This window comes from Cetorhinus maximus, chromosome 1 (genome assembly GCF_964194155.1).
Source record: "Cetorhinus maximus chromosome 1, sCetMax3.hap1.1, whole genome shotgun sequence".
In the NCBI taxonomy this organism is placed as follows: Eukaryota; Metazoa; Chordata; class Chondrichthyes; order Lamniformes; family Cetorhinidae; genus Cetorhinus; species Cetorhinus maximus.
In genome coordinates, this window is record NC_135879.1 from 163,159,817 (window position 1) to 163,181,102 (window position 21,286).

General features: G+C 44.4%; 2 protein-coding genes across 4 annotated transcripts in view; one reads left to right on the forward strand and one right to left on the reverse strand.

The window, feature by feature from the left end:
• The window catches only part of ndufaf2 (NADH:ubiquinone oxidoreductase complex assembly factor 2), a 185,376-nt gene extending 184,682 nt beyond the window's left edge, over positions 1 to 694 (reverse strand). Inside the window, exon 1 of the mRNA XM_078549299.1 lies at positions 485 to 694. Coding sequence (XP_078405425.1) covers positions 485 to 599 — 115 coding nt within the window. The 5' untranslated portion in view covers positions 600 to 694. The remainder of the gene's footprint in view (positions 1 to 484) is intronic.
• Positions 695 to 734: 40 nt separating this feature from the next.
• ercc8 (excision repair cross-complementation group 8) overlaps positions 735 to 21,286 on the forward strand; it is a 69,302-nt gene continuing 48,750 nt past the window's right edge. For 2 of the 3 annotated variants that reach the window (XM_078549267.1, XM_078549277.1), the window contains exon 1: positions 735 to 979. In XM_078549267.1, the coding sequence (XP_078405393.1) occupies positions 903 to 979 (77 nt within the window). In that variant the 5' untranslated portion in view covers positions 735 to 902. Of the gene's footprint in view, positions 980 to 14,897; positions 15,046 to 21,286 lie in introns of all 3 variants that reach the window. The other variant, XM_078549286.1, reaches the window with a different exon arrangement.

Genomic DNA, 21,286 nt, shown 5'->3' on the forward strand with positions numbered 1-21,286 from the left:
CTGGGTTATAATAACCCCTTCTGCAGAACCTGATCAAATGCCATCGTGAAATCCATACGTCCATAGACACTCACCTAGCTAGTGATCTCCTGCAGAGTTGGCACATCAACTCGTGCATCTCATCTCTAAGCTGAGGAACAGTAGGGATTTAAAATTTGGAGTGAAGTGTGGAAATTTAGACTTTTGCACGTGGCTTATCTGAAGGGTTGGTGAAATTATAACAAGACAAACAACAAATTACGGAGCGTTTCCTGAGCGCATCTCAAGATCGCTCACAAGTCAGTAAAATGTGAACGATATTTCAAATATTTTAATCCCTCTAAAATTGAACTCCATCCCAGATCCTGCTGGGAGGCACCAAATTTCACAAACTGAGGATGAGACATTGAACGTTACAATAAATCCACATTTAATGCCGATCCGGTCACTGCAGAGGGTTTCGAGCAGAAAACCCGCACTCGCGATGACAGTAACAAATACTCACCAGTCCAGTTTCTCTGCTGAGGAATGTAATAATACTTGTTTCCAAACTGATCAGTCCCCATGTGATGTTTAACCAGCCCAAACATTTTCCGCAACAGCGCACGGACTTGATTCATTGCCGTCTCGGCCCCGAACAGGCGAGATTTTAACCTACGTCCCAAACTTCTGGAGTTTCTTCTCTGCTCCTCCCAGCATCACAGGAACCTATTGGTGCGTTGGAATATGACAGCCAATCAGAGACTGGTTCTTTGCGACGTCCCTTTCTCTCCCAACATGGCGGCGCCTGTTGTCATGTGAACGGCGGTTGCCAGTCTAGCTGCGGTCGGAGGCTTTTTCACCGTCTGCCTCGGGTGTCATGTCAGCGGATGCCTGGGTAAGACGTCCGCTGGTTTGATGTGGATGGCCGGGGCCTTACGGCGATGCTCGCTCTTTTGGCAGCTCGTCAGAGCGGCTGCGATGAGCCTCTGCGGGTGAGGAGAGCCGAGTCCACCAGGAGGTAAGTGCTGGGTGGACCGAGTGTGGCTGTTCTTAATCCTCAATTCCCACAACACAAAATCACGGGGACTAACAAAGCTGCGCGCCGATTTCTTTTTATTACCACCCAGCAGCAGCATGATCCCATTTAGAAACAAAGTTGGATGGATGTTCCAAACCACTTTACACTCTTTAATTTCTTTTGAAATGTGAAGCGAAGTTAACGTTTCAATTATAAAAACAAAAAGCTAAAAGCTACTGCGGATGCTGGAAATCCAAAGCAAAAACAGAATTACCTGGAAAAACTCAGCAGGTCTGGCAGCATCGGTGGAGAAGAAAAGAGTTAACGTTTCGAGTCTTCATGACCCTTCGGCAGAACTGAGTATAGTTAGGAGAGAGGTGAAATATAAGCAGGTCTAAGGTGGGGGGGGTGGGGGGGGGGAGTGGTGGGGGGGGGGTGGGGGGGGGGAGAGAGAGAAGTAGAGGGTGGGATGATTGTGGAGATAAGCAAGCAGTGATAGGAGCAGATAATCAAAAGATGTCACAGACAAAAGGATCAAAGAGGTGTTGAAGGTGGTGTATTATCTAAGAAAAGTGCTAATTAAGAATGGAAGGCAGGATACTCAAGGTACAGCTCTAGTGGGGGTGGGGTGGAAAGACTAACAAAGTTTTAGTTTTAGATTTAAAAATAATGGAAATAGGTGGGAAAAGAAGAATCTATATAAATTATTGAAAAAAAAGGGAGGGGGAGAAACGGGATGGGGGGAGGGGGAGTTTAAGATCTAAAGTTGTTGAATTCAATATTCAGCCCGGAAGGCTTTAAAGTGCCTAGTCGGAAGATGAGGTGCTGTTCCTCCAGTTTGCGTTGGGCTTCACTGGAACAATGCAGCAAGCCAAGGACAGACATGTGGGCAAGAGAACAGGGTGGAGTGTTAAAATGGCAAGCGACAGGGAGGTTTGGGTCTTTCTTGCGGACAGACCGCAGGTGTTCTGCAAAGTGGTCGCCCAGTTTGCGTTTGGTCTCTCCAATGTAGAGGAGACCGCATTGGGAGCAACGAATGCAGTAGACTAAGTTAGGGGAAATGCAAGTGAAATGCTGCTTCACTTGAAAGGAGTGTTTGGGCCCTTGGATGGTGAGGAGAGAGGAAGTGAAGGGGCAGGTGTTGCATCTTCTGCGTGGGCATGGGGAGGTGCCATAGGTGGGGGTTGAGGAGTAGGGGGTGATGGAGGAGTGGACCAGGGTGTCCCGGAGGGAACGATCCCTACGGAATGCTGCCAGGGGGGGTGAAGGGAAGATGTGTTTGGTGGTAGCATTATGCTGGAGTTGGCGGAAATGGCGGAGGATGATCCTTTGAATGCGGAGGCTGGTGGGGTGATAAGTGAGGACAAGGGGGACCCTATCATGTTTCTGGGAAGAAGGAGAAGGCGTGAGGGTGGATGCGCGGGATATGGGCCGGACACGGTTGAGGGCCCTGTCAACGACCGTGGGTGGAAAACCTCGGTTAAGGAAGAAGGAGGACATGTCAGAGGAGCTGTTTTTGAAAGTAGCGTCATCAGAACAGATGCGACGGAGGCGAAGGAACTGAGAGAATGGGATGGAGTCCTTACAGGAAGCGGGGTGTGAGGAGCTGTAGTCGAGGTAGCTGTGGGAGTCGGTAGGCTTGTAATGGATATTGGTGGACAGTCTATCATCAGAAATTGAGACAGAGAGGTCAAGGAAGGGAAGAGAAGTGTCAGAGATGGACCATGTGAAAATGACGGAGGGGTGGAGATTGGAAGCAAAATTAATAAATTTTTCCAGGTCCCGACGAGAGCATGAAGCAGCACCGAAGTAATCATCGATGTACCGGAGAAAGAGTTGTGGGAGGGGGCCGGAGTAGGACTGGAACAAGGAATGTTCCACATACCCCATAAAGAGACAGGCAGAGCTGGGGCCCATGCGGGTACACATAGCCACACCTTTTATTTGGAGGAAGTGAGAGGAGTTAAAGGAGAAATTGTTCAGTGTGAGAACAAGTTCAGCCAGACGGAGGAGAGTAGTGGTGGATGGGGATTGTTGGGGCCTCTGTTCAAGGAAGAAGCTAAGGGCCCTCAGACCATCCTGGTGGGGGATGGAGGTGTAGAGGTGTCCCGGAGGGAACGATCCCTACGGAATGCCGCCAGAGGGTGTGAAGGGAAGATGTGTTTGGCGGTGGCATCATGCTGGAGTTGGCGGAAATGGCGGAGGATGATCCTTTGAATGCGGAGGCTGGTGGGGTGATGCCTGTCTCTTTATGGGGTATGTGGAACATTCCTTGTTCCAGTCCTACTCCGGCCCCCTCCCACAACTCTTTCTCCGGTACATCGATGATTACTTCGGTGCTGCTTCATGCTCTCGTCGGGACCTGGAAAAATTTATTAATTTTGCTTCCAATCCAAGAGGTCAAATTGAGTTTTAGTTTCACTTTAAAAGGCTGCTTGCATTTCTAATGAGGTGTTTACGACTGCTATAAGGTAATGGTAAACACATGAGTAGAAAAACAGTGCTGTTGCCTAGCAACATACACAGAAGAAATACAGCAGTTTGATTTGGAAGCTGCTGGAGTTCAGCTGGTTCTGGACTTACTGCCAGGAAAGACTGGAGCAAAGGGGACAGATAGAAATCCCAAGCTAAAGAAAAACCCCAAAAATCTAATGGAGTGGAAGAGGGGAAAGTCCAAAGAAAACCTTGTAGCCAAAGGATGAACAGGAACCTGGGAAAAGTTCCTGTTAAGTTAAGAGTGGGGGGCAGTGAGAAAGGCTCTGAACTTCAGATTTAAAGTGAGAACAGCTTGCAAGAAGGTTCAAAGAGACAACTGAAGGTCTGTAATTCTTTGCTATGGGCATGTGAAGCAGTGGTGTACTGTTAAGGCTAAGTTGGTGAGAGAGAGCGCATGGAAGACAGCTTGAATGCATGTGGTGACCCAGGGAAAAGGAACATCAAAAGGAGAGTTCGAAACCTTGGAGATGAACCCTTTTGGAAGGTGTCTGAGAGAAAACGTCAGTTTGGGAGAAGATTCCAAGGCAAGTTCTTGGAGAGTGGAGATTGGAAAGCCTCGTGTGAAGGACGGAATTTAGTGAGACTGGTTGGCTCACAGTGTGACAAGCGTCTGAGGGAGCTGAGGAGAGATCTATAGCATCTGGTTGAGGTAGCATCTCACTTGAGGTCAGAGTGTGGTATGGCTGACCACAGGGTGTCAGAGGTTTACATGGATTGGTAACTTACCGCGTACATTAAAGTATAAGATAGCTTTTGTGACTTGTGTTATCCTTACAAATCTGTAAATACCTGTAAAGGTATGTGGGTGAAGGAGTATCGTGATATAGGTCATCTTTTCTTGTTGAATAAATATTTTATTCTTTTGTAAAAAGTTTATCAGCTGACTCCTGTGACTGTTCAGTAGCTATTCTCCACGTACCTAAGCAAACAAATAAAAGTTAGGATCTATCAAGCTGGGTTCCACCCTGGGATCAGGCTTATAAGAACATAAGAAATAGGAACTGGAATAGACCATTCGGCCCCTGGAGCCTGCTCCGCCATTCAATAAGATCATGGCTGTGTTTCGATTTCCACATTCCCATCTAACCCTGATAATCTTAGATTCTTGTTAGGCAAGGGAATCAATCAACCTCTGTCTTTAAAATACTCAGCAACCCTGCCTCCACCACTTTCTGAAGCAGAGAATTCCAAAGTCGCACAACCCTCTGAGAGAAAAAATTTCACCTCATCTCTGTTCAGGGGAACCTCATCTGGGGATCATAACAGTGTTGAGTCTGGAGGTCGTAAAGTTTCTTCTGTAAAGTTTTGTTTCTTTACTTTAACAATGACCATCCCCTTTTGCCTTGCACCATCACCCCTTTGTAATTAATCTGTCTGGCCTTCCAGTTCCACCCTATCGCAGATCTCCTCTTCTGTTCTTTCCACCCCTCTGCCACACCTTTCTTACCTTTGTACTTGCTTAAAACCCCTCACATCTCTAATTTTTTCCAGTTCTAAGGAAAAATGTGGGGAAAATGTTCGGTTGGACACTTTGCGAGAGCTAGAAAAGCAGAATATTATTTACATAGAGAGAGACTGCGCAATGCTGAGGGACAGAGGAATCTGGGTGTCCTCATACATGAATCACAAAAGGTTAGCATGCAGGTACAGCAAGAAATTAGGAAAGCAAATGGAATGTTGGCCTTTATTGTAAGGGGTTGCAGGATAAATGTAGGGAAGTCTTGTTACAACTGTGCAGGGTGTTGGTGAGACTGCACTTAGAGCACTGTGCAATTTTGGTCTCCTTACTTAAAAAAGCATATACATGCACTGGAGAGAGTTCAGGGAAGGTTCACTAGGTTAATCCTTGGGATAAAGGTGTTGGCTTATTAGGAAAGGTTGGGCCTATACACCTTGGAACTTAGAAGAATGAGAGGTGATCTTATTGAAATATATAAGATGCTGAGGGAACTTGATAAGGTGGATGCTGATAGGAGTTTCCCCTTGGAAGGGAATCTAGAACTAAGGGGCAGCGTCTCAAAATGAGAAGTCTCCTATTTAGGATGGAGGTGAGGAGGAATTTCTTCTCTGAGATCATTGATCTTTGGAATTCACTCTATGAGGGAGCAGTGGAGGCTGGGTCATTGAATATATTCAAACTCTTTTGAGTTATCAACAGTCACAGATTGCAACTCTTTCGAGTACAATCACAGTTCTTGGTTTCCGGGAGTGGGACATGAACCCACAACCCTCTGATTCAAAGGCAAGGGTGCTATGAACTGAGCCATATTCAAGCCTGAATTGGACAGACTTCTGATCAGCTTGGGAGTCAAAGGTTATGGGGGGCAGGCAGGAAAGTGGAGTTAATGCCACAATCAGATTGGCCATAATCTTATTGCTTGAGGGGCCAAATGGCCTACAGCTGCTTCTATTTTTTTATTGACTTTGTTTCTCTCTGAACCTGTTGAGTATTTCCAGCATTGTTTAATTACACCATGCCAATGGAGTTTTTTTTTGTTTGGCTTGCAGTATCTTAAAACACAATGTGCATTTGCAATGGGTATATTTTTTCAACTCGTTGAAAGTCCAATGTGACGTAAATGCAATTTGGCTTATTTGGTATTGGTAAATTAGGATTGATTGAAATGCAGTTAAAAGAACCCAAATTTATACAAGTTATGTATTAAAATGAAAAGATAAATCCAGAGCACTACTTCAAATTAGCAGAACAAGGAGCCGTTGGTGCAAACCATTGGATACAAATTTAGGAATGAAGGCAGGAAGCTTTTCGAGTGAAGCGGGTCAAAATTTGAAGGCTTCTGGGTAGCATAATGGACACAAAAACCTTGACATTATTTAAGGATTCAGTGATGAAGATGGATCTAATGTCTTTACTTGTTCATATTTGTTTTGTGACAAAAAGAAAGCTTGCAGTTGTATAACAGCTTCAGAACCTCAGGACATCTGAAAGTGTTTTACACAACTTAATTACTTCCTGAAGCATTGTAATTTTGGGGAATGTTGTGATAAGGAGTTGGTTATTCTGGACTTGTGTCAAGGGCGATAGGGATATCAGAACAAGGAGGTCAGAATAAAAAGGTCTTTACCTTTTTTTATTCGTTCATGGGATGTGGTGTCACTGACTAGGCCAGCAATTATTGCCCTTGAGAAAGTGGTGGTGAACTACCGCCTTGAACTGCTGCAGTGCCTGTGGTGTAGGTACACCCACAGTGCTGTTAGGGAGGAAGTTCCAGGATTTTGACCCAGCGACAGTGAAGAACGGTGATATATTTCCAAGTCAGGATGGTGAGTGACTTGGAGGGGAACTTTCAGGTGGTGGTGCTGCCCTTGTCCTTCTAGGTGGTGTTGGTCATGGGTTTGGTAGGTGCTGCCTAAAGAACCTTGGTGAATTCCTGCAGTGCACCTTGTAGATGGTACACACTACTGTGATTGTGCATTGGTGGTGGAAGAAATGAATGCTTAAGGTGGTGGATGAAGTGCCAATTAAGCGGGCTACTTTGTCCTGGATGGTGTTAAACTCCTTGAATGTTTTTGGAGCTGCATTCATCCAGGCAAGCGGAGAGTATTCCATCACACTCCTGACTTGTGCCTTATACAGGTTTTGGGGAGTCAGGAGATGAGTTACTTGCCACAGGATTCCTAGAATCTAATCTGCTCTTGTAGCTACAGTATCTATATGGCTAGTCCAGTTCAGTTTCTGGTCAATGGTAAACCCCACGATGTTGTTGATAGTGGGGGATTCAGCGATGGTAATACCATTGAATGTCAAGGGGTGGCGGTTAGATTCTGTCTTGTTGGAGATGGTTGTTGCGTGGCATCTGTGTAGCGTGAATGTTACTTGTCACTTGTCAGCCCAAGTCTGGATATTGTCCAAGTCTTGCTGCATTTGACTTGGACTGCTTCAGTATTTGAGGTGTGAGAATGGTGCTGAACATTGTGCAGTCATCAGTGAACATCCCCACTTCTGACCTTATGATGGAATGAAGGTCATTGATGAAGCAGCTGAAGACGGTTAGGCCTAGGACACTACCCTGAGGAAGTCCTGCCATGATGTCTTGGAATTGAGACGATTGACCTCCAACAACCGCAACAATCTTCCTTTGTGCTGGGTATGACTCCAACCAGTGGAGAGTTTTCCCCCTGATTCCCATTGACTCCAGTTTTGCTAGGGTTCCTTACTGCTACACTTGGTCAATTGCTGCCTTGATATTAATGGCAGTTACTCTCACCGCACTTCTGGAGTTCAGCTCTTTTGTCCACGTTTGAACTAAGGCTGGAACGAGGTCAGGAGCTGAGTGACCCTTGCAGAACCCAAACCAAGCATCAGTGAGCAGTTTATTGCTAAGCAAGTGCATCTTGATAGCCTGTTGATGACCCCCTTCATCACTTTACTGATGATCAAGAGTAGACTGATGGGGTGGTGATTTGTCCTTTTTGTGTACAGGATATACCTGGGCAATTTTCCACATTGCCGGGTTGATGCCAGTGTTGTAGCTGTACTGGAACAGCTTGGCTAGGGGTTGGCAAGTTCTGGAGCACAAGTCTTCAGTACTGTTGCCGGAATATTGTCAGGGCCCTTAGCCGTTGCTGTATCCAGTGTCTTCAGCCGTTTCTTGATATCGATATAGGAGTGAATCGAATTGGCTGAAGACTGCCACCTATGCTGCTATGGACCTCAGGAGGAAGCCGAGATGGATCATCCACTCAGCCCTTCTGCTGAAGATTGTTGCAAATGCTTCAGCCTTTTTTTTTTTGCACTGGTGTGCTGGGCTCCCCTGTTTTTGAGAATGGGGGTATTTGTGGAGCCTGCTCCTCCAGTGAGTCATTTAATTGTCCATCACCATTCACGACTGGATGTGGCAGGACTACAGAGCTTATATCTGATCTGTTGGTTGTGTAATCACTTAACTCTGTCTATTACTTGCTGCTAATGCTGTTTAGCATGCAAGTAGTCCTGTGTTGTAGCTTCACCAGGTTCACACCTCATTTTTAGGTATGCCTGGTGCTGCTCCTGGCATGTCCTTCTGCACTCTTCATTGAACCTGGGTTGATCCCCCAGCTTGGCGGTAATGGTAGAGTGGGGGATATGCTGTGCCATGAGGTTACAAATTGATTACAATTCTGCTGCTGCTGAAGGCCCACAGCACCTCATGGACACCCAGTCTTGAGTTGCTAGATCTGTTTGAAATCTAACCCATTTAGCATGGTGGTGGTGCCACACAACGTGCTGGAGGGTGGATTCAACTTCATGGAAAATTATGAAAAAACTGAAAAGAAAGGAGAGCCCAGGAGAGGCTATTAAAGTCTCCAGAACACAAAATAGGACAGAGTGTTTGGAATGGGCTAGGAATCTAACTTCAAGCACATCAGATAAAGGGACGACAATGAGAAAGGGGACGGGAAATACAGGACTGAAGGTGTTGTATTTGAATGCACGCAGTATACGAAATAAGGTAAATGAGCTTGTGGCGCAGATTGAAATTGGCAGGTATGATGTGGTGGGCATTACGGAGACATGGCTGCAAGGGGATCAGGACTGGGAGCTAAATTTCCAAGGATATACATCCTATCGAAAAGATAGGCAGGTTGGCAGAGGGGGTGGGGTTGCTTTGTTAGTAAGAAATGAAATTAAATCGATAGCAAGAAATGATGTAGGGTCAGATGATGTAGAATCTGTGTGGGTAGAGTTGAGGAACCACAAAGGTAAAAAAACCATAATGGGAGTTATGTACAGGCCTCCGAACAGTAGTCAGGATGTGGGGCACAAGATACACCAGGAGATAGAAAAGGCGTGTAAGAAAGGCAAGATTACAGTGATCATGGGGGATTACAATATGCAGGTAGACTGGGAAAATCAGGTTGGTAGTGGGTCCCAAGAAAAGGAATTTGTGGAATGTCTACGAGATGGCTTTTTGGAGCAGCTTGTGGTGGATCCCACTAGGGAACAGGCAATTCTAGATTTAGTGATGTGTAATGAGGCAGATTTGATAAGGGAGCTTAAGGTGAAGGAACCCTTAGGAGGAAGAGACCATAATATGATAGAATTTACCCTGCAATTTGAGAGGAAAAAGCTGGAATCAGATGTAACCGTATTACAGTTGAATAAAGGCAACTACAGAGACATGAGGGAGGAGCTGGCCAGAATTGACTGGGAGATGAGCCTAGCAGGAAAGACAGTGGAACAGTAATGGCAGGAGTTTCTGGGAGTAATTTGGGGGACACAGCAAAAATTCATCCCTAGGAAGAAGAAGCATACTAAAGGGAGGACGAGGCAACCATGGCTGACAAGGGAAGTCAGGGACAGCATAAAAGCTAACGAGAAAGCATACAATGCGGCGAAGAGCAGTGGGAAACCAGGGGATTGGGAAGCCTACAAAGACCAACAGAGGACAACTAAAAAAGAAATAAGGAGGGAGAAGATTAAATATGAGGGTAAACTAGCCAGTAATATAAAAGAAGATTGCAAGAGTTTTTTTAGATATATAAAGGGTAAGAGAGAGGCAAAAGTGGACATTAGGCCGCTGGAAAATGACGCTGGAGAAGTAGTAGTGGGGAACAAAGAAATGGCGGAGGAACTGAATAGGTACTTTGCATCAGTCTTCACAGTGGAAGACACGAGCGACATCCCCAAAGTTCAAGAGAGTCGGGGGGCAGAGGTGAGTATGGTGGCCATTACCAAGGAGAAGGTGCTAGGAAAACTAAAAGGTCTGAAGGTGGATAAATCACCTGGACCAGATGGATTACACCCCAGAGTTCTGAAGGAGATCGCTGAAGAGATAGTGGAGGCGCTAGTGGTGATCTTTCAGGAATCACTGGAGTCAGGGAGGGACCCAGAGGACTGGAAAATCACTAATGTAACCCCCCTGTTTAAGAAGGGAGTGAGGCAAAAGACGGGAAATTACAGGCCGATTAGCCTGACCTCGGTCGTTGGTAAGATTTTAGAGTCCATTATTAAGGATGAGATTTCAGAATACTTGGAAGTGCATGGTAAAATCGGGCAAAGTCAGCATGGTTTCATCAAGGGGAGGTCAATGCCTGACAAATCTGTTAGAATTCTTTGAGGAGGTAACGAGGAGGGTAGACAAAGGAGAGACAATGGATGTTATCTACTTGGACTTCCAGAAGGCCTTTGACAAGGTGCCGCACAGGAGGCTGCTCAGTAAGATAAGAGCCCATGGTATTAGAGGCAAGGTACTAGCATGGATAGAAGATTGGCTGTCTGGCAGGAGGCAGAGAGTGGAGATAAGGGGGCCGGTGACTAGTGGAGTTCCGCAGGGGTCAGTGTTGGGACCACAACTTTTCACTTTATACATTAATAATCTAGATGAAGGAACTGAGGGCATCCTGGCTAAGTTTGCAGATGATACAAAGATAGGTGGAGGGACAGGTAGTATTGAGGAGGCGGGGAGGCTGCGGAAGGATTTGGACAGGTTAGGAGAATGGACAAAGAAGTGGCAGATGGAATACAACGTGGGGAAGTGTGAGGTCATGCACTTTGGTAGGAAGAATAGAGGCACAGACTATTTTCTAAATGGGGAGAGAATTCAGAAATCTGAAGTGCAAAGGGACTAGGGAGTCCTAGTCCAGGATTCTCTTAAGGTTAACTTGCAGGTTGACGCGGTAGTTAGGAAGGCAAATGCAATGTTGGCATTTATTTCAAGAGGACTAGATTATAAAAGCAGGGATGTGCTGCTGAGGCTTTATAAGGCTCTGGTCAGACCACATTTAGAATATTGTGAGCAATTTTGGGCCCCATATCTCAGGAAGGATGTGCTGGCCCTGGAGAGGGTCTAGAGGAGGTTCACGAGAATGATCCCAGGAATGAAGGGCTTAACATATGAGGAGCGTTTGAGGACTCTGGGTCTATACTCGATGGAGTTTAGAAGGATGAGGGGGGATCTGATTGAAACTTACAGAATACTGAAAGGCCTGGATAGAGTGGACGTGGGAAAGATGTTTCCATTAGTAGGACAGACTAGGACCCAAGGGCACAGCCTCAGAGTCAAGGGAAAACCTTTTAGAACAGAGATGAGGAGAAACCTCTTTAGCCAGAGAGTGGTGAATCTATGGAATTCATTGCCACAGAAGGCTGTGGAGGCCAGGTCATTGAGTGTATTTAAGACCGAGATAGATAGGTTCTTGATTGGTAAGGGGATCAAAGGTTACGGAGAGAAGGTGGGAGAATGGGGTTGAGAAACTTATCAGCCATGATTGAATGGCGGAGCAGCCTCGATGGGCTGAATGGCCTACTTTCTGCTCCTATGTCTTATGGTCTTATGGAGGGGTGTCCTTCATGTGAAGATGGGCCTTCATCTCCACAACGAGTGTGCAGTGGTCACTCCTACCAATACTGTCATGGACAGATGCATCTGCGGCAGGTAGGTTGGGGAGGATGAGGTCAAGTATGTTTTTTCCTCTTGTTGATTCCCTCACCACCTGCCGCAGACCCATTCAAACAGCTTTGTCCTTTAGGGCTCGGTCTATAGTGTTGCTACCAAGCCATTTTTGGTGATGGATGTCAAAGACCCTAACCAGTGTACGTTCTGCGCCCTCGCCACCCTCAGTGCTTCCTCCAGGTGGTGTTCAAGATGGAGGAGTACTGATTCATCAGCTGAGGTGGGATGGTAAGTGGTAATCAGCAGGAGCCATGTTTGACCTGATGCCATAAGACTTCATGGGGTCGATGTTGAGCACTCCCAGGGCAACCCCCTCCCTACTCTATACCACTGTGCTGCCACCTCTGCTGGGTCTGTCCTGTCGGTGGGAAGGGACATATCCAGGGATGGCGATGGTGTCTGGAACATTAAGGTATGGTTCCGTGAGTGTGATTTTGTTTGGCTGTTGCTTGTCTAGTCTGAGACAGCTCTCCCAGTTTTGGCACAAGCCCCAGATGTTAGTAAGGAGGACTTTTCAGGGTTGACAGGGCTGAGATTGCTGCTGTAGTTTCTGGTGCCTGGGTTGATGCTGTGTGGTCCATCCGCCTTGTCCATCGATTTCCTTATTGACTTTTTAGCAGTTTGATAAACTGAGTGGCTTGCTAGGCACTCTGAACATTTTAAAAGTCTACCAGATTGCTGTGGATCTGGAGTCACTAGGTAAGGACAGCAGATTTCCTTCCCTAAAGGAAGGTACATGAGTGTACCAGGTGGATTTTCATGACAATCGACAATGGTTTGAGATATTTATTGATTGAATTCAAATTCCACCAAGTGCCATTGTGGGATTCAAACCCAGGCCCCCAGCGCATTGCCCTGGGTCTTTGGATTACTAGTCCAGTGACAATACCACAGCCTTTTGCCCTTATATTCATTTTGAAGCTAAACATTTGTGATCAACACTAATTGTATCAAATCTTTTTCTAAAGTTTGTGTACTTGCTGTGAGCTCTGTTGCTGTTCAAACTAATTCATTTATACTGCAAAGCAAACTCCCAACAGCCAAGGCGAAAAAGAAGTTGCTGAGCAGCTGAAGTATTCACCTTTACCGTCCTGCCCTCCCCCAACGGATGATGAAACAATTGCAATAATGTTGTCCAGCACAGACTTGTCAGTGAAGCTGTCTTTAAATTGGTATCATTTTAACTGAATCTGAGGGACTGGTGTCTGGTTTAGCATTTATTGTTTTTTAGCAAAACTTTGTTTAACTTAATTGCCTTTTAAATTTTAAAAATATACAAATTAATATCTGCTTGGCAATTTTTTTTTCCTGTGTTGACAATATAACAGTCCAGATCTTCCGGTCTCCAGGTGGCTGGAGACCGGATGTACTGGGAGGATGTGCTACAGGACTGCTTAGAATTCCCAACACAAGGTCTCCGTGGGAATTGCCCAAGAAGTTTCATCTTCCGATGGAAGTTTTAACGATCACTACATATTCCCCTACCGACACGTGTTCCATTTGACCCATCTCATTTCCCAGAACTAGATCCAGCAATGCATCCCACCTCATTGGACTGGACATATACTGATGTACAAAATTCTCCTGAAACACCCTTGAAACTCTTGCCTTTCTCTGCCCTTTACTAACCCTTTTCCGTTTTCAAGACGTAGGCGTTAAAACGCTGAACCAAATCAGACTGATGATGGCTTCCAACCTAGTGTCATTTTTACATCGTCACCTGATATTTTTTGCGTGGCTTTGTTGGCTGGGTTTGTGTCCTCAACTTGTTGGAACTGTTAGTAAAAGCTAAGTCTCCTAAAGAGATAAAGCAATAATTTTACACCATTACCAAAACTTATAGATAACAGAATCTGAATCTAGTACGTACCTGAATATGCTCTCCATCCCATTTTTATTTAAAAGTGACAGAGCTATATGGACCAGAACATCCCAGTTTTGACACCTGAATCAAGGCAGCATTCGAGGTCTATAATTGCCTCCGTTCCTTTAGGCTGGAGAGAAGAAGAATTAGCCAAAGTTTCAGTTGCTTTACATTCTGCATTGGCTTCTATTGGAGAGTGTACATTGGTGGTCATTCAGTGAGAACAAGGATTGACCTGGCTGTGATGTCTCTGGTGTTTGGTTGACATCTCGTATGTAAAACATGGTCACTTGAGCAACTTATTGAAAGGTCACCAGCACTAGTGGAACCAAACACCAGGATGATCAGTGCCTTCAAGAAACATGAGAGGAAAAAGAGAGACAACAACAATCTGAAGCCATAGTAGGTTTTGACAAATTGTTGCTAAATAAATGGTTTACAGGTTGGTTACCATCTGGAAAGTAAGCTTTTTTTTTAGGTTTACTTAGACTAATTTTTGACAATTTAAAAACTGTTAATTGAGTCCAAGCCAGATCTGATGAATTTGCAAAAACTACATTAAAATACATTTTGATACAGGCAAAGAGCTATTTATGGAGTTGGCAGGAAGACTATTCAACATTACTTGTAATTCTGTTGTGTTTAACTGGAAAGTAAATATTCTTGGTATTTTCTTTCTGTTCTCCCATGATTTATAGTTGTGGAATTGATTAACTATCTCGAGTTTTGTTCACATTTTAGAAGACATGGAATTGCTGTGACGTGGTTCCACAAGCAGCCCACACCCTCCATCCAAGTGACCTTTATCCATCTGAATTCTGTCAATTGGTAGGCAGGCTGACTGTGAAGGACATTATACTTGAACCTGATCACGTCCTCAATCAGACACACTTCCAGCAGAGACTGATGGATAGCAATCAGGAGCAGGTTTTGTAGATCTGGTTCGCTGAGGTTTATTGCAGGCCACCTACCCATGCCCTGGCTGAAATCAGCTGACTCACCACAGATTTGGGTTTGTACTTGGAATCTTCCCAGCCAATAAGGCTGAGAAAATAACTTGACCACTCAGCCACTGAGGAGATTTGTCAGTGTATTGTTAATTTAGTCATTTTCTTCCAACACACCCAGAGTAACACTGATTCTTCTTTAATTACATTCCCAGTAATTGATATGCATCCTCCTGAACCTCCAATAAATGCAGTGATAAACAATTTCAGTTCAGAGAAGATTTATTTCCAAAACTTTGGAAGGAGTGGAGGTCTCAGTTTGAGTTGCTGGCAGTGGTGAACTTTGAACTGCCTGCAACTATGGTAAATTATTGTTTATTTTACCTTTAACATCTAACAGTTTTAAATTTATATTTTGTGTTTCTAAAATCAGTAATCTATCCAAAATAGGACACGTCCTCTAAATTTTCTCGGCATCCTTCACTTACACATGCAGAAAAATTCAGAAGAATAATATAACAAAGTGCTAGCATGCAGTTACATGTTGCTGGGAACTACCATGGTGCAAATTATCAGAGCTGGAAATGGGTTAAAAACCAGTAGGATTTATAATTTTCTGGTCCTCACAATCACTTTAGAACAAGTGACACCTATATGGGTGGAGAGGTGTGGGGCCTAATTATGATACTTTATTCTTTCCAGAGTTCAAGATCAGAAAAGGTCAATTGATTAATTTTATACATTGTTGGTAGAATTCTCTAAATTGCAATGTAGTGCTGAAGTGACTTTGTGAAAAGTATTGGACTGCAGTACTTTTACTTTGTTGATATACTGTCACTGCCAAAATCTCTGTACTTAACTGTTGAAAAGGGCTGAGTCAATAGTTTGGGAATGGGAGAAAATTTTGGGTTTGAAGGCCACCTGCTGGAAAATCAGAAATATGACGAAGGAAATAATTTCTCTCTCAAAATAATTTGTGGCTGTTCTACTTTAACACACCCCTTTCAAATGACACCATTTCTAATCCCAAGATGTATGTATTTATATATCTGGTGGAGAAACTGAATTATCACAACTTGCACTGGTGGGTTATTTATAATTCTTCACAAGTGAATAAGCTCCTTATTTTCTTGATCCTTTCCCATTTTTGAAAGCTTAATTTATTATTATTCCAAAAAGTATTGGAGAGGACACTTCATTCTTACTCTTAGCAATTGGGGGACCAACTCAGGAGGTAGCGGCTCATGGGCTTATAGGTATAAGACCAGCTCGATTGGACATAAGGGAAAGGCACCACAGGGATGCCTCTGACAGAAGGAAGGATCATTGCATTCTATTGGTCAGTCACTGCCTGCCTCAAGCTAGTCAGCCCCCTGCCAATAAGGTGCTGACCCACAAATGTCTGCCTTCCTTGATAAATACATGAGGTTTAGAGTTCCTATCCTGACAAGCAGACGGTCAGTGGGTACCCAAGAAACAAAAGGTGAAGATTCTGCAGCTTGGAATCTGGAACATCAGGACTGTGTCTTGGCATGTATGAGATTTTGCAGTCGACAGACAATGTACGTAAGATAACATTGATTGACCATGAGCTACATAAGATCGACATCGACATTGGTGCTCTCCAAGAAACTAGATTGACCGACACTGGATCAGCACATGATATCAGTTGGCAGGGCAAAAGTGCATTTTACAACTGTGAACATGGAGTGATCTTTTCTGTCAACAATAGATCGACGTAGATCGATTGAGATGCCTGTCGTGACTTCTGAATGCCCCATATCTCTTCATCTAGCATTAGATGGAAATTTTGTCATCACCATCTATGTTTATGCACCAACCCTGTATGTCAATGCTAAAGACGATGATCACTTCGAAATTCTAGATGTTCTTCTGGATCATCTGCCAAATGGAGAAAAGTTATTTCTCTTGGGGGATTTTAATGCAAGAATTGGATCAGACAGAATTTCATGGTAAACGTGCCTTGGTGGTCATGGCATTGGCAAGATGAACAGCGGCTACAAGAACATCGTGCATAGTGGACTTTGCGTTACCAGCACCTTCTTCCAGAGAAAACATTGGTACAAGAATCATGGCGCCATCCAAGATCTGGCCACTGACATCACTTGACTTGATAATCACCAGAAGACGTGATCTGTTCTTCACACCAATGCCTATCACAGTGCAGATTGCAATACAGATCACTTGCTTGTCAGTAACAGAATGAAGGTGCAATCATGGAAAATACACATGTCCAAACACAATGGCATGCCATGTATGAGGGATGATGACAATGTCCCTTCCACCTGAGGGCTCACTAAATATCGCTGATGCAGCATGGGAATTTCTGGTCAATCATCTATGGAGCTGCAGTAACCACGATTGTTAAAAGAAGAAACAGGAACGTAGATTGGTTTGAGACACACCTTGCAGAAATGACTCCTGTTATTGAAGTGAAGGACACAGCTAATCTGGCTTACAACCTGTCTCCTAACCCTAAAGCACATGACAATCTCATGCTGGCCAAGGCAGTTTTGCAGAAGACAGCAAGGTACTGTGCCAGCAAGTATTGCATCAATCTATATGTATAAATACAAACTGCTAGTGACAATGGTAACCTTTGCACTATGTATGACGTTATCAGAAGAGCAATTGGCCCCACCGTCACCAAAGTTGCCCCTTCGAAATCCACAGGAGGCTATGTGTTTACGGACAGAAACAAACAAATGGCCCACTGCGTAGAGCGCTGCTCTGAACCAAGCTTACGGATCTCTCTGCATGTGCTTTATGATCTTTTGCAGCTACCTGTCATGTATGAGCTTGATGCAGAATCCTCATTACTTGAGCTTAAAGACCTTTGACTCCCTGGCAGCATGAAAAGCCTGGAAAGGGCTGAATACTAGCTGAGCTACTCAAGTATGGAAACCCCCACCTGCTGCCAAACATCCACCACCACCTTTCCTGGAGAGAAGGCTTTGTCCCACAGGATACATGGAACACAAAAATATTCATTTTATACAGGAACAAAGGGGATTACAATAATTACCGGGGCATCTCGCTCCTCAGCATCACTGGGAAGGCCTTTGCCAGAGTCATTCTAATGAGGCTCTATCGACTAACAGAATATATCCAAAGGCACAGCATGGTTTCAGAGCAGGCAGATCCAAGGTAGACATGATCTTGTTTCCAATGTCAGCTTCAAGAGAAGTGCAGAGAGCAGCAAGCACCACTCCACCTTGCCTTTGTGGATCTCACAAAAGCATCTGACACCGTGAGCGGGACGGACCTCTACTGGATACTGGAAAAAATCCACTGTCTTGTCAAGCTTCACAGGCCTTCCATGATAACATGCATGATATTATTCAGTTGAATGGCTCCACCTTTGACAATTTTGAGATCAAGACTGCAGTAAAACAGAGCTGCATCTTAGCCCTTCCTTTGCTTGGTACCCTTTTCTCTTTACCTGTCAACACGTAAGGAGTGTACCTCCACCTACGATCAGATGCGAAACTCCGCAACCTATCAAGCCAAAAGTGTAGCATGTCCCCCCCAGAGTCTGTCCACCATCTACAAGGCACATCAGGAGTGTGATGAAATACTGTCAGAGTTCGTTACAGTTAAGACTCAACTAACTGCCTTGTGTGGATCTAGAGTCAATGTAGGCCAGACCAGGTAAGGACAGCAGATTTCCTTGCCCAAAGGACATTAGTGAACCAGATTTGTTTTCTATGATAATCCAATTGTTTCATGGCCTCTATTAGTGAGACTAGCTTTTAATTCCATATTTATTATTGAATTGACTTTAAATTCCATAATGGGATTTGAACCTGTGATCCTGGAGCATTGGTCTACTCTTGACCTCTGAACTAAGTCCTGTAGCATTACCTCTATGCTACCAAATTGTAAAGAGATTATGCTCTGTAAATGCTGTTAATTTTGAAGCAAAATTAATAAGTAATAATTGCAACAATATAAAATAAAAGCAGAGAATGCTAGAAAAACTCAGCAGGCCTGGCAGCATCTGTGGAGAGAGAAGCAGAGTTAACATTTCAAGTCAGTATGATTCTTCTTCAGTTGAAGATGCTGCCAGACCTGCTGAACTTTTCCAGCTTTCTGTTTTTATTTCAGATTTCCAGCACCTGCAGCATTTTGCTTTTATCTTAAGCAATGTCAAAACGTGTCTTTTGTATTCTTGCAGTAGATTGTCCATGTAGTTTTCAGATTGTAGTAAGTTTATGTTTGAAGTCATATGGCAGTGAAGTGGAAATTGAGGAAAAGCAAGTCAGCATTTGAAAGCAAAAAAAATTACAAATATAGCATAGCTGTAATCTGGACAGTATGACAGTTGTGCACAAACTGGTAAATCCATTAAGCCAAGGTCAAATTACTGAGTATGAAGAGCTGTATGGGACAGCCGAGAGAAATGGGTTAACAGCACCTTATTTGACAACTTGAATTTATGTAGTGTATTGAATGTACTGCAGAGGGTTATTACTTGATTTAAAAGGTCTCTAACTGAAAAATAAAGCACCACCTCCAAGACATTTTCTGCTTCTGTTACGATCTCTCCTTCAACTACAGAAACTCTAACATTGTTTCATCGCGCATGTCTCTGATTTAACCACCTCCCAACCATCACACCAAGGACTGATTTTAAAAAAGTATATATATTATTCATTCATGGGATGTGAGCATTGCTGGCAGGCTAGCATTTGTTGCCCATCCCTGTTGCCCTTGAGAAGATGGGGGTGAGTCTCTTTATTGAACCGCTGCTGTTCATGAAGTTTACAAAGCTACTTTTTCTGTTGTGGTTCGATATAACTGGCTTATTAAGCTATTTGAGAGAGCAGTTAATAGCTAACTATGTTGCTATGAGTCTAGAGTCAAATGTCAGCCAGTCTGGATAAGGATGGCAGAGTTCCTTTCCTACAAGACAGCAGTGAACCAGATGGGCTTTTACACCAATCGAGCGGTATACACCATTACGAAGAATAGCTTTATAATTCCAGATTGTTGGGTCCCTGCAACACAAAAGAGAAACCCAACCCTGTATATATTTTAAATATTTGTCCTTATTACTGTTTCTTATTTTTAAACTGGACTTGTCTGCTGAACACAGACAATTAAGATGGTTAACCCTTTGTCTGGAAATTAGCCCCCAGCAGTCTCCAGAAAAAAAGCATTCTCTTCTCAGTTTCGGGAATGTCACACCTCGTTATGGCTAAGGAGCTTCTAACAGACCGCATGGGACTGTATAGACCAATTTTTTTTTTTTTGTTAAAAATATTCGTTCATGGGATGTGGGTGTCATTGGCTAGGCCAGCATTTATTGTCCATCCCTAGTTGCTGTTGAAAAGGTGGTGGTGAGCTGCCTTCTTGAACCACTGCAGTCCATGTGGTGTAGGTATACCCACAGTGCTGTTAGGGAGGAAGTTCCAGGATTTTGATCCAGCGACAGTGAAGAAACACCGATATATTTCCAAGTCAGGATGTTGAGTGGCTTGGCAGGAAGCTTCCAGGTGGTGATGTTCCCATGTGTCTGCTGCTGTTGTCCTTCTAGATGGTAGCAGTTGTGGGTTTGGAAGGTGCTGCCTAAGGAGCTTTGGTGAGTTTCTGCAGTGCTTCTTGTAGATGGTACACACTGCTGCTACTGTGCGTCAGTAGCGGAGGGAGTGAACGTTTGTGGAAAGGGTGCCAATCAAGCGGGCTGCTTTGTCCTGGATGGTGTCAAGTTTCGAGTGTTGTTGGAGCTGCACTCATCCAGGCAAGTGGAGAGTATTCCATCATGCTCCTGACTTGTGCCTTTTAGATGTTGGACAGGCTTTGGGGAGTCAGGAGGCGAGTTACTCGCTGCAGGATTCCTGGTCTCTGACCTCGTGTTGCCACAGTATTTATATGGCTAGTCCAGTTCAGTTTCTGGTCAGTGGTAACCCCTAGGATGTTGATAATGGGGGATTCAGCAATGATAATACCATTGAATGTCATGGGGCAATGGTTAGATTCTCTCTTGTTGGAGATGGTCATTGCCTGGCAATTGTGTGGCACAAATATTACTTGCCATTTGTCAGCCCAAGCCTGGATATCGTCTAGGTCTTGCTGCATTTGGACATGGACTGCTTCAGTATCTGAGGAGTCACGAATGGTGCTGAACATTGTGCAATCATCACCGAACATCCCCATTTCTGACCTTTTGATGGAAGGAAGGTCATTGATGAAGCAGCTGAAGATGGTTGGGCCTAGGACACTACCCTGAGGAACTCCTGCAATGGTGCCCTGGAACTGAGATGATTGACCTCCAACAACCACAACTATCTTCCTTTGTGCTAGGCATGACTCCAACCAATGTGGAATTTGCCCCCTGATTCTCATTGACTACAGTTTTGCTAGGGCTCCTTGATGCCACACTCGGTCAAATGTTACCTTGATGTCAAGGGCAGTCACTCTCACCTCACCTCTGGAGTTCAGCTCTTTGGTCCCTTTTTGAACTAAGTCTGTAATGAGGTCAGAACCTGAGTGACCCTGGCGGCACCCAAACTGAGCGTCAGTGAGTAGGTTATTGCTAAGCAAATGCTGCTTGATAGCACTGTTGATGACCCCTTTCATC